At 33.7% G+C, this 13,116-nt stretch overlaps 1 protein-coding gene across 9 annotated transcripts in view; it reads right to left on the reverse strand.

The window, feature by feature from the left end:
* The window catches only part of METTL25 (methyltransferase like 25), a 155,980-nt gene that overhangs the window by 63,478 nt on the left and 79,386 nt on the right, over window positions 1-13,116 (reverse strand). For 8 of the 9 annotated variants that reach the window (XR_009265499.1, XR_009265500.1, XR_009265496.1 and 5 more), the window contains exons 6-8: window positions 12,384-12,478; window positions 8,761-8,790; window positions 4,983-5,056 (exon numbers count right to left, since the gene is read on the reverse strand). Coding sequence is in view for 3 of the 9 variants with exons in the window: in XM_058741892.1 (XP_058597875.1) it covers window positions 4,983-5,056; window positions 8,761-8,790; window positions 12,384-12,478 (199 nt within the window). In the remaining 6 variants the exon portion in view is untranslated. Of the gene's footprint in view, window positions 1-366; window positions 3,035-4,982; window positions 5,057-8,760; window positions 8,791-12,383; window positions 12,479-13,116 lie in introns of those variants that run through there. The other variant, XM_058741893.1, reaches the window with a different exon arrangement.

A 13,116-nucleotide genomic window follows, 5' to 3' on the forward strand; every position in this document is an offset into this window, starting at 1 on the left:
TTCTCTGATGCCATACTGGTGGGGAGAGAGTGTAAAACCATTTTACTGCTGGGTGGGCAGGAAGTCCAAATTCCCACATGGTCTCTGACACTGTGGCTGTAGTGGTGGGGTGCTTGTTACCTCCTGGTGGGAAGGAAATCCTAGTTTCCTACTTGGCCTCTCTGACACCATTCCACAAGGAGTGTTCAGGAACCTTATTACAGCTTGGCAAGGATGAAAGTCTGGGCTCTCCAATGGGTCTTTGCTGAGAGTGGAATCACAATTTTTTATGTGGTTTCTGGCTTATAGTATGGGAGGTTTGTCTGAAGGTTTTCCTATGCCTTCCTCTTTCCTGGTCCAGGTATGTTTTTTGTTTTTTGTTTTTTGTTTTTTTTTTTTTTTGTATGTGCCTACTGGCATTTCTGGATTGAAGCTTACTTCAGCTCCAATACAAGGTTTTTAAGGCAAAAACATAACCCAGGGAACTTCCACCATGTTGCTCCTTGGGTCCTGAGATCTTGAGCTAGTTTGTCTTCTTCTTTCTAAGATTCTTTCTGAGTCTTCTTATAGTTTATAGATAGTTCTAGATTTTTAATTGTAATTACCAAGAAAAATATAAAAAAAGTACAACCGCTCCATTTTCCCAAAGTAGAAGCTTCTCAAGTTGTTATTTTAAGCTTTTCTCTAAATTCCAATGAGTCCATTTCTGTTGCATGTGGTTGATTTACCTTGGTTTTTGGTCATGTTGTCCTATTTCATCATATGGCTGGTTATTTGGGGTTGCTTGCCAGATACTATATACAGCAAACTTTAGTGATAGTTTGAGCCTGCATATATATTATTTTTGTCCAGAGAGGATTTGCCAATAGTAGGCAGCTAGAAAAATACTCTGAAATACTTTAATCACAGTTTCAGATAATTCTAAGTGGGGCTTTAGGCCATTTTAGGACTGTTTCATTTATGGTTTACCCTCACTCATAGAGTGGATCTAACTCAAGGTAAGAGTGGTGTGCCTGGCCTATGGAGTCCTCCTCCTAGGGCAGGCCATGAACTTTAACTCTTGTCTCACTAGAACTGTTACTTTATTGAAAGCTGTGCTCACCCTCTCTGTCTACTTTGTTAACTGTCAGACAGCTGCCTATTCTATACAGATGCTTCTGGTGAAATGCATCCCCTAGAAGACACAGGGCTTATGTCTCTTGATTCCCATCTTCTCTTAGGTATTTGCCCCGTAGTAGTTCTTGCTCTTGTTCTTCTTCTCCTTCTTTGTTTTTATTTTTATTTTTTGCATCAACAAGAATACTTTAACCTTTAAATTTGACATCAACAAAAGATGCCTGTGTCTTTTCCAAGTCTCTTAGGATAGGATTCACTTCAAGTATGAATAAACTAATTTCATGAGACATAGTGACATTCAAGTCCCCACATAAACACGTAACTTATCTTTTTTTTTCTAGTTTTACTGCAAATAATTGGCATACAAGTTTAAGGTGTATAGCATGATGGCTTGATTTACATATATTATGATATAATTATCACGATAGGTTTAGCTAACATGACCATTTTTTCATATAGATACATTTAAAAAAAGGAAAAAAATCCCCTTAAGATGAGAACTTAGGATTTACTCTCAACAACTTCTATATATTGCATAGCAGTGTTATAGTCATTGTGTTGTACATTACATCCTTAGAGTACCTATTTATCTTATAGCTAAAACTTTGTACCTTTTCTCACTTTCCTCCAATTCCCCATCTCCCTACCCTCTGCCCCTGGTAATCACAGGTCTCATCTCTTTCTATGAGTTTGGTGTTTCTTATTTTGGTGTTGTTTTTGAGATTTCACATATAAGTGAGATCATACAGTATTTGTCATTCTCTGTCTGACTTATTTCACTTAGCATAATGCCTTCAAGGTCCGCCTATGTTGTTGCAAATGATAGGATCTCCTCATTTTTTAATGGCTGAATAACGTTCCATTATCCCTTCATCCAATGAAGGACATGTTTCTATATCTTGGCTAATGCTACGAACGATGGGGTTACAGATACCTTTTTGATTTAATATATTCATTTCCTTCAGATATATTACCAAAAGTGAAATTACTGGATCATCTGGTAGTTCTAGTTTTGATTTTTTGAGGATCCTTTACTCAGTTTTCCACAGTAGTTGTACCAATTTATAATTCCACCAACAATGCACAAGGGTTCCCTTTTCTCCATATCCATGCCAACATGTTATCTCTTAGTCTTTTTGATGATGGCCATTCTAACAGGTGTGAAGTAATCTCAATGTGGTTTTAATTTGCATTTCCCTAATTACTAGTGATGTGTATTCGTACATGTACTTGTTGGTTGGCCTTTTGTCTATTCAGGCCCTTTGACCATTTTAAAATTTTTTTGTTGTTACCAAGTTGTAGGAGTTCTTTATATATTTTGGACAGTGACCTCTTATCAGATATATGGTTTGCAAATATATTTTCCCATTCTGTAAGTTGTCTGTTTTTTTTCTTCTGTGTAGATGATTTCTTTTGCTGTATGGAAGCTTTTAAGTTTGATGTAATCCCATTTGCATATTTTTATTTTGTTGTTTGTACTTTAGGTGTCATATCCAAAAAGTCATTACCAAGACCCATATCAAGGAGCTTTATTCTTATGTTTTATTCCAGGACTTTCATGGCTTCAGATTTTACATGAAAATCTTTAACCCATCTTGAGTTAATTTTTGTGAGTGATATAAGATATGGATCCAGTTTCCTTCTTTTACACGTGAATATCCAATTATCCCAGCGCCATTTATTAAAGAGACTATCTTTTCTCCATTGGGTATTCTTGGCTCCTTTGCCAAATATTGGTCAACTGTATATGCTTCAGTTTATTTCTGGGCTTTCAATTCTGTTACATTGGTCTCTCTGTGTTTATGCCAGTACCATCCTGTTTTGGTGACTACAGCTTGATATCAGGAAGTGTGATCCCTCCTGCTTTGTTCTTCACAGGAATTCTTTGGCTACTCTGACTCTTTTGTGGTCCATATAAATTTTAGGAGTGTTTTTTCTACTTAAAAAAAAAAAAAAAAAGCTACTGTGATCTTGATAGGGATTGCACTGAATCTAGATGGCTTTTGGTAGTATTTACATTTTAACACTATTAATTCTTCTAATCTATGAACATAGGGTATCTTTCCATTTATTTGTACCTTCCTTGACTAGAATTAGTGGGAAGTTGACTTTGGTTTTTGGATAGACTGAATTTGATATATCTGTAAGGTACTTAAGTGAAAGAGGTTAAGAGTGGATACCTGATTCAAGATATTAGTTGTGAGGGGGGTGCCTGGGTGGCTCAGTCGGTTGAGTGTCCAAATTCAGCTCAGGTCATGATCTCACAGTTTGTGAGTTCAAGCCCTGCGTGGGGCTCTGTGCTGACAGCTCAGAGCCTGGAGCCTGCTTTGGATTCTGTGTCTCTCTCTCTCTGCCCCTCCCATGCTCATACTCTGTCTCTCAATAATAAATAAACGTTAAAATTTTTTTTAAAATAAAAAAAAGATATTAGTTGTGAAGGTAATTCCTAAGAGAAAGAGGATATATTAAGAGACAGGAGCTGAGTATAAAAATATTAGCGAATGAAGATATATGTAGGGGGTGAGTTAGGAGGAAAAACCCTTTAAGTAAATAGGTGGCAATGCCAAGTAGGGAGGAAAAAAAGCCTCAGAATGTAACTTAAGGGAAGATAAGGAGGAAGAGAGTCTGGAGAAAAAAACCCAGTTATCAACATTGTCAAATGTGGCTGAATGGCCAATCAGGCTTTGGAATGAAAGTGTTTATAATAAATACCATCTATCTTCTGAGTAGTAAAAGAAGCAGGAATGTGGAGGGCTGGACAGTGTAATTTTTAAGAGAGAAGAAAGATTCATAAAAAAATGGAGACAATTTTAAGTTGTCATTGGGAGAGTTAAAAAAATTTATAAAGAGATTTGAGGTCTCAAAAGAAGCAGGCAATCAATATCTGAGTGGACATAAATCTGCAAAATTTTGTGATTTTTTTCAACAAAATCAGTATCTTGTGATGAACTCAAGAGAGGGAGCTAGTTTTCAGGAAAGCATGAGAAATTAATTTGTAGACAATTTTAAAGATTGGTAAACATGTGGAAAATAAAATGGAGACTGCAATAAGATTTGGGAGTTAGTTACACAGAAATGATAGTTTAAGCCAATGGTATAGTAGATATTTATATGTCATAATTTCTATCAGTAAAAAAAATAGGTTATTTTATTTCTTACAGAGAAATAATAACTAATCTAAAAATAGTTTCTATCTCTGTTAAGTGTGGATCCATTTTTGAGAACTTTAAAACTGTCCTATTTTAATCTGAAGAATAATCCTATTACAACCAAATGGCTATCAGAATCCTAAAATTGTAATTAGCAAGAGGATATTCATGAAATTTGCCAGACTTGCAACTGTATGCTTGAGTACAGCAGTTACTGAACCAATATTATGGAAAAATTCTCCCATTCCTGCCTCTCTGTATAAGCAATGCATTATTTGGAAAAAACAACAGCAAACAAAACATGTGCAGGGCTATTATTTACCAGTAGTACCTGGGCCACAATTATTTATGATCAATTTCTGTTCTCATTAGTTAAGTGTTTAGGCTGTACTGGTTGTGAAACATTTTAAATGTAACCCTTGCTATATGATAACATTATATTCACTGAATTACTTATATATAACATTTCATTACTTCTAAAATTTTAAATTATAACTGACACAGACTATTTTATCATTACACAATGCTTCAGGACAAAAAGGAAACATTAGAGCCCCCACTTTAATAATGATTAATCTAAGATACAGTTGCTGCATACTTCTTTGTTACTACTGACATTATGCTCAAATTCAAAGCTTCTTTTAAAAAAATAGTGACGTTGAATAAATTCACCTAGGCTAAAAATCACTTCACTTATAAGACAACAGAGTTATCCTTATTAAAATAAAATCCTCCTACCATTTGGTGATGCCATAACATTCTTTAATAATATCCTGAAGGACAGCTCGATAGAAGAGTGATTCAGTAGGCAGCTGAAAAAAATGTACATAAATATAAGCACAAGAAACAAATAAAAAACATAAATCGAATCAATACTAGAGAGTCAGGAACATAAGTGAATGTTAGAAATCTGACTTTATTGCAAAACATAGAGGAAACTTTTATAATTTTTCCATTCTAAGTTAAATGGTTACCCTGAGGCTAATACTAAGGAAGCAATTCTGCATGAAAATAGAAGAAACTATAAAAGAAATGGTAGTGAATGGGGGAAGAAACAGCACAATCAAACAAAAATGAGCTAATGTCCCAAATGCAGTGCGTTCAGTTAAAAATGTAGAAATAAACTTTCATGACCAGCAAGATCAGCTCTGGAGCCGAAAAGAGAGCAGTAAGGTAGAATACATGCAAAAGAGAAGTGAACATGGATTTGTCCTAATGGTGGTGGAACAGAGATCATATCACCTACGATTCACACCCAGAAAGAGAAGATACTATTGTAAATAAGGACATGCTAAAAGTATGTCTGAGGTCTAAAAGATCATAGCATTGGCTACTGTAGAATTGAAAAGGGCATGTCTTTTTGTCCCTCAGGAAGGATATAGGATTAGGTATCCATGAAGGTTTTCCAAAGCAAAGAAGATATGGATGAAGAGAAGGGCCTCAGGGAAGCATGATAGTTTTGAAAAAGTATAAAAGAAAACACTTCACTGAAACAAAGGAAGGGGCACTTAAACTAAGAAACTACAAAAGTCACCCAAACTCTATCCACATCCCCACAGAACTCTTAATGACAGTGTAAATAAATCCAATACAAAATAATATCAGCAACAGTCCTGCTTCCATGCAAAGTTTCTAATGAAAAAAAAAAAAAAAGGGGGAAAGAAAAATGAGCCAGAGTGGAGGGAGGCCAACAATATTGAATGGTCCTGAGAAGGCTAATAAGGTGAAAACCCCAAACTGTGCAATGACTGGTAGTTTTAAAGACAGAGTTCAGTACACTGTACAAATTCCCTGAGTCAAACTTCTTTCCCTTTTCCTTCAGAGCACAACATTGTTATTTTCGTCTGTTTTCAACTAGAATATGTTTGGATTCAGATGGAGTCTAGCATAAAATACAATTTTGCCTGTGTGCTCAGATAGAAAACTTACTCTACTGCTCCTCTCCCCATCTGACCTCAAGTTCCTACACTGTGGGCCCCAGGCGCTGAGGCTACAAAAAAACACAAGTTGGGAGCTGAGGGTGAACCATTGTTTCTTGCATCTTCACCTAATGGCACTGACTTCTTAAATCACTGGAGAATGTCTGACTTGCAGGATTTTGACAGTGCACTTGGAAAGGGCACGTGTCATATCCTTCCAAGATGGTGGGGATAGTGGGGAGGGTGATTCTAGTCGGAAATGGTGTTAGGAATACCAAAGTCCCCAGTTCAGCTCCTAAAATAATGCACTGAAAGCAGACATACTTGAATACTCCTACGAAATTTGTAACCTTCAAAAGGTATACTTCTTAAATAAAATCTCTTTCTAAATGCAACGCCTTGACGTAAGACAAACTCTGATTTGTAAACTTTCTTTCTAGAAGACTGCTCCAAAACATATCATTCAAAATTTTCCATCTCTGCACATATTTTTCATTTGGCATTTTTTTCATCTTGAGTAATTCTTTTTGTAGTACCAAAAATCTCTATCATCCGTCCCTTCCTTCTCCCCATATCCCTTCAGTTTTCTCACAAAAATGCTGAAATCCTCTTTCATATATTGACACCTATTGTTCTATTGACATTTAAGGCATTTTTAGAAATATATTACTACATGAAGTAAAATATTAGTATTATAAATGGTTTATAAAGTTCTTAACTTTTTATTTAGTTAGCTATACAATAAACAGGAACTTTAATTTTACATGAATTTTACATGAAACTTCCAAAAATAGTTGAGCTGGTATTTGAGCTGAAGAAGCCTAGCTCTGATGTCCACATATAAAAGCCATGATGCTATATGGCCTCTTGGACACTTGGGCAGGGATGGTGTCATTAGTTTTTATTCAATACTTCAGTCAGGAAAAAAAATCTTAAAAATAAAGCTTTCCATACCTATGCTTTTGAGAAAAATTATATAAACGGTATCAAGGTAATTTAGAAAAGAATGCATATTTATATTGTTATTAAAAACTGGTTAAAGATGACAAAAAAAAAAAACCCAAGAAATGCATTTAAACAAGAGATCATACAGAAATGCAATGCACAGAGAAATAAAAACAGGATAGAATAAATCATCATTCCTTAGTTATCCTGAATAAATAAGAGCCTTACAGCTGTTTGCTAAGAGAAAGGGAAGAGAATTATGAAGTGCCTTCAAACGTGCATTCCTGGGATAACTGGGTCTATCCATCCTGGTAAATACAGATGGAGGCATGTGGGAAGGGAGTCAACATCTCCCCAGCACCCTGTGTCTGACAATTCCAAGAATAAACTGGATGTGGCTCAGAGTTTACTTTCTCTCCTTCACAAATGATAAATCAACCTAACACTTTAATGCATCTTAAATCGGAGGGAGCAAAAAGCACACGCTTAAAGTATATATCTTAGGCATGCATTTTACAGGTCTAGTGGAGATGGCACTAAGCTGGAAGTCAGTACTCTGCAATTAATTAAGGGAGGTAGAATGCACTATTAAACTTTTGCTGTGTATCATGTTCTCATGTAAGTTTGGGATAATACTCAACTTATAAGATTGACTGTAAACATGAATAAGCACTTGGGAAACTGAAAAACACCACAAAAATGCACAGGGACATTATGATGAAGGCTCTTTTCTCTTTCAGATCCTAGGGAACCACTAGACTCATAAGCAGTACAACTGCAAACCAGCAGTTTGAGACGAAAGCCCACATACCTCAACAATATGCCCTAATGCCTTTAAAAAATCAGCTTTTATCAATTTTTAGATAGGAACAACAAATATATTTAAGAAAAAAAGTTCTTAGCATTGAGCCTGGGCCAGAGCAAATACTCAGTATATATTTGCTGCTATTATCATTTTAAATTATAATTATTTAAAAAAATTCAAATTGACATATTAATGTTCCTTGAAAAGAAGCAAAAAGAGATTTCTAACATTTAGGTCCAACAAGAAAAATCCTGTGAAAAGCTTAAAAAGAACAGCTAAAAAAACTTTTAGAAATTCCTAATATGTTTCATCAATCATAAAATAGAGAATAAGGCAATTTTATGGACATTTTGGGGGATATATTTAACTTCTGTTTATATGGGCAAGTCCATTTGGCTATTTCAACTAATGACCAATCAAGTTAATAAGGAAAAACAAACAAACAAAAAAAAACAACAAAAAAACAATGCAGGTCTGTGTTTTGGACTGTAGTTAAAAAATAAATTGAATGCTATACTGTGTTTATCTTTGCTCCAACTAAGCCCATAAGAGCCTGATAGTCAGCAATAGCAGTCTTTGGAAATATTCATAGACTGTTTAGTGTATTATGAAGAAATGACACATTAGTACAAGAATATAATGTGGACATTTTCTTAAAAGTTCAATTTCCTTTTTCTGGAAGTTCACTTCTCTTTTAAAGAGAAACTTCTAAAAAATGTACAAATTTGAATATGAAGAGGTGACAAGAAGACTCAGGTTTTAAGTTCATCAGCAGGTCAAGTAAGAAGAGTACTTTAAGAAAACTATCCTGTCCATCTGCTGTATTAGAGTAAACACAAGTACTTACCCCTTGGCCAACTGCAACCCGTTCCAATGCCTTTAGAGAAAAAATAAGGAGAAAAAAGTAAGACAAAGACTGCTGGTATATTTAGTCTTATCTTATAAGACTTATAAACACACTGTATAAAGGCTTATAAAAGTGACATTTAAAAAGATTAATTAAGTGATAATGTGTAAGTTTACACATTTACAAGTGTTAATATCATTGAGGAATGTTAACCAGTATAGTTGTATACTCTAGGGTTGATTTATAATAGATGTGTGTCATGTACACAAACACATACACACCCAATTGTATATACTCCTTGAATTTTAAAAAGAATAAGAAAACGAAAGAAATAAAAGAACATGGTCTTGGCTCACTTTTAGCTGTTTAGCTGAAACAATCAAATCCAAATCTATTATTATATGTGTGTATATAATAAACATGTTTATATACTACTTCTAAGTGTATTCTCTTCTAATTTTTTATAAGCATATAGTTGCCTTTTATTATACAAGGTTTTACTGAACAGATTATAGGTGAAAATTTAGTTTAGGATAGTATGTATAGTTTTGGTTGGCCTGGTCTACAAATTCAAATCAAAGTCACATATGATCAAGTGCCCAAAAGAGAAAGAATACATATTTTTACAATTTTCTATATATCTGGTTTTACATTTATATTTATTTAAGATCCAGATGATTTTACAAAGTATTTCCTCATATTTCCAGTAAATATGCATAACCAAACATATATAAAAGATACATCTGAAAGATTTATCATAGTTTCAGTATGGAATAAAGGCTTCTAAAACTTCCATTTTTAAGAGACAAACATTTCTACATTTATAAAGTTTTATAACTGAATTACATTAATATTTCAATATTTACCTTTATTTTTTAAATTTTAATTAGAAAATATTTCAAAATAGAGTAGTAAAATATAATAGATCTACATATACTTCCTATTCAATTTTAGAATACCCATGTTTGCTTCAGGTTGCTATTCTTCATAAATAATAACTCACATACTTTTAAAACTGAAAGATAATTTACAGATTATCCTGTGTAAGTACAATTTTTGCAGAGGCACAAGTTCACTGGCAAGGTAAAATAAGTTGCCATAGTTGTATAGCTAGTTAGCAAGTGAGCAGGAAGTAAAAACTTGTTCTTTGAACCTTAACTTCATCTGCCCTCATACCATTAAGATTTAGTGGGTAAATGAGTTCACTGTATAAGAAGTTGCTTCGCAGAAATTATTTGAAGAAAAAAATTATAATTCTCCAAAGACTTGAACGATACCTTCACCTAACATCTAGAGCCAGAGTTTTAGGAATACAGGAGCAAATTATTACATAACTTTCATATTAAATTAAATAGCAACAGGCCCAGAATAAGTTTATTATTGAAGAAAACATTGATTTTCTTTTACAGTACTGTCTGTGCTCATTTCAGATTAGATTTTTGTGTTACAGCTTTGGCTAACAGGCTGAACTGAATAAAGAAACATGGGTTTTTAATAATAAATTGTTTGGTGTTGATAAAAGTGTCTACTTTTAGATAAGAATAACTAGTTAAAAGTAGTCAATACCAAGACTACTTTTAGTATGTGTTGCTGATGAAGGACTTTAGAAATACAAATGATAAATTTTGGTTACGTAATAAAAGATAACCAGGTAGGTGATAAGAAGTTTCTTGCAAACATTAGTATTTTTCTTGGCCAATAAATAAAGATAATGAAGAAAATATATACCAAGTGTTAATCGAAAATATTTTGCAGTTTTATCAAGCTTAAAGTATGCTGACATGATTGTGCTAATCTAATTAAAATTTATCTCTGGTTAGTACCCTTAACAATTTTTCAAAGCATCACCAGAAAGTTCTCCTTTCTCGATCTCTTTTTTTTTTTTTTTAACCCCTGTAACTTTGATTATTTGTGGAAAAGGTCAGTTATGGAGTAAAATACAATTAACAAAAAATACATAAAAAAAATGTTCCTTAGCATCCAAAAAAGAAGCCAAGGTAGTCAGGGACTGCAATGGAGCCAAGGAGAGGGGCATTCCATAGGAAGCTCACATTGGGCAGAGAAAGTTATTAAGTGCAGTGTGGTCTATACATTAAATATTCTAAAATTTATTTTTCAAAACCTCTTCTTTATGTTTCTTTGAATGTTTATTTTTATAGCAAACATTTTTGTTTTGTGGGTACCATATATTCTTTTATCTCTGTAAGGGATATTAATAGTTATTTTATATTATTTTATTTTGTATAGTCTCCATTTCCTCCAAGTTGCTTTTCTTCAGTTTTTCTGATCTCTGTTCTTTCATGTTAGATTTTCCTTATACATCTAGTGATCCTTGGCTGTCTGTTGATAATTAAAATGGGGGTATTGTAAATGTGAGTAGAAGTACTGTGCTTATGAGTGAGGACTGTTACTTGTGGGCTTTATCATAAAGGTGACATGTGTCCTGCTTTATTGTAAAATCCCTGATGCCAGCATCATTAGGTCTTTTTTCTTAGGTTAGTCAGATTCCCTAATTTCTTGCCTGAAGGGTATAATCCTGGCTGCTGCATTCTGAGAACTAAGTCATTTCAAGAATTACTTGTCACTATAACATGACCCCGAATAAACATTACTAGCAGATATAGTGAAAGAACAAGATAATTTCCAAGAAAAGCATTTTAAGAGGACTTTAAAAATTATTATTTGAGCATAAATAGATTTCTATGATAATACTAGGATCTGTGACCTAGAACACTGGTGTGCTATTTTTTATATTGCTGTATAAACTGGCAGAGAAATAATGGTCATAGAATAATTAATTTATCTTGGGGTTGGACATCAAACACATTATTTGATCAACTATATTTGAAATTTCTAATGACAAAAAATAACTTAGATGTTTTAATGTGCACCTATTCTTTATAAACTAACATAACACCATGAACAGAGAATACCACAGGTTAAAGTGTTCTAGGTGGAAGGACACAAGCCAAATAAGGCACATTAAAGGCTTTATTTAATTAGATAGTTACTTCCAGGTACCTTATTAATATCTTTCCCATTCTATAAAAAATTAGGAGGGACGCCTGGGTGGCTCAGTTGGTTAAGCATCTGACTTCAGCTCAGGTCATGGTCTTGCAGTTTGTGGGTTGGAGCCCCGCATTGGGCTCTGTGCTGACAGCTCAGAGCCTGGAGCCTGCTTTGGATTCTGTCTCCCTCTCTCTCTGCCCCTCCCCCACTCATACTCTGTCTCACTCTCTCTCAAGAATAAACATTAAAAAAAAAATTAGTAAACCAAATGATCTACTATAAACACATACAAACATACCACAGAACTGTGAAAAAAGCACTGAACTAATTCGGTGTTTAACACTTGGTAGCTGGTACATTTTATATGGTAATTAAAGTAATTATATATAAAAGATTATATGTAAAAAAGTATAACTATAAATTGTTACCACACTGCATGTAAAGTAGATAATGCTGGAAGGGCAAGTGATTTTTTAATCAAAATTTGCAATGCACAAAAGCATTAATAATGATGCTCTGCAAAACTTGGCATTTATTTCATGATATCAGCCAACAATAATAAATTCTGTAACATCTGGATAAAGTTCTTAGTCCAGAAAAAAATATAATCATACCAAACATGCTGACATTCTGGCATTACGACCACAGCACCATCTCTCTTCCTTTAAATAATGGCACATTGGAAATCCCCACTTGTCTTGGGTGCTTTCTGCAGATGGAGGAAAAATATGGATTATTTAAATAAGATTCTTCCTCTTTCAGTTAAAGTAAACAATCTATTGAGAAAGAAAAGCAGTTATTGAGAGAGTCAAACAGTAGTTAAACATGGAGGTAGTAATGTTTAACAGTTCATTCCAATCTGTTAATTGAAAGCATATTAATGTTATGAAAGTGGTATTTTCAACAACAGCTGTTTTGTGTTTAAGCTCTAGGTCTGATACTAACCAATTTGCCAAAATGATTTTTTCTAAGATTTAGCAAGAGCAATTTAAAATGGAAGTGCTCTTTATGTTCAGTGTAACTATAGGAAATAAGTAATGAGATTCTTGCCATTTATTGCTGACCTGACTTTCTAAAAAAAAAAATGATTTATTAAATGAAATTTGGCAATTTATTATAGAACAATATTAATTCATCCCTAACAATGATGAAGCATCAATTATTTTTTCAGCCACTATATTCACTTTCCAGAAAAAGAACAGCTGTATAAGCTCTTCTTTCTTCCTTGTATTAACAGGCTGCAATATTTTCAATTGTGATTCAATTTGGCTCAATTGCATATATGGTTTAAGTAACAACAACAAAAATCAACATTCACAGTTTAATCACACATATCTTTTGCCCAAC

Source organism: Neofelis nebulosa, chromosome 8 (assembly GCF_028018385.1).
Source record: "Neofelis nebulosa isolate mNeoNeb1 chromosome 8, mNeoNeb1.pri, whole genome shotgun sequence".
Classification (NCBI taxonomy): Eukaryota; Metazoa; Chordata; class Mammalia; order Carnivora; family Felidae; genus Neofelis; species Neofelis nebulosa.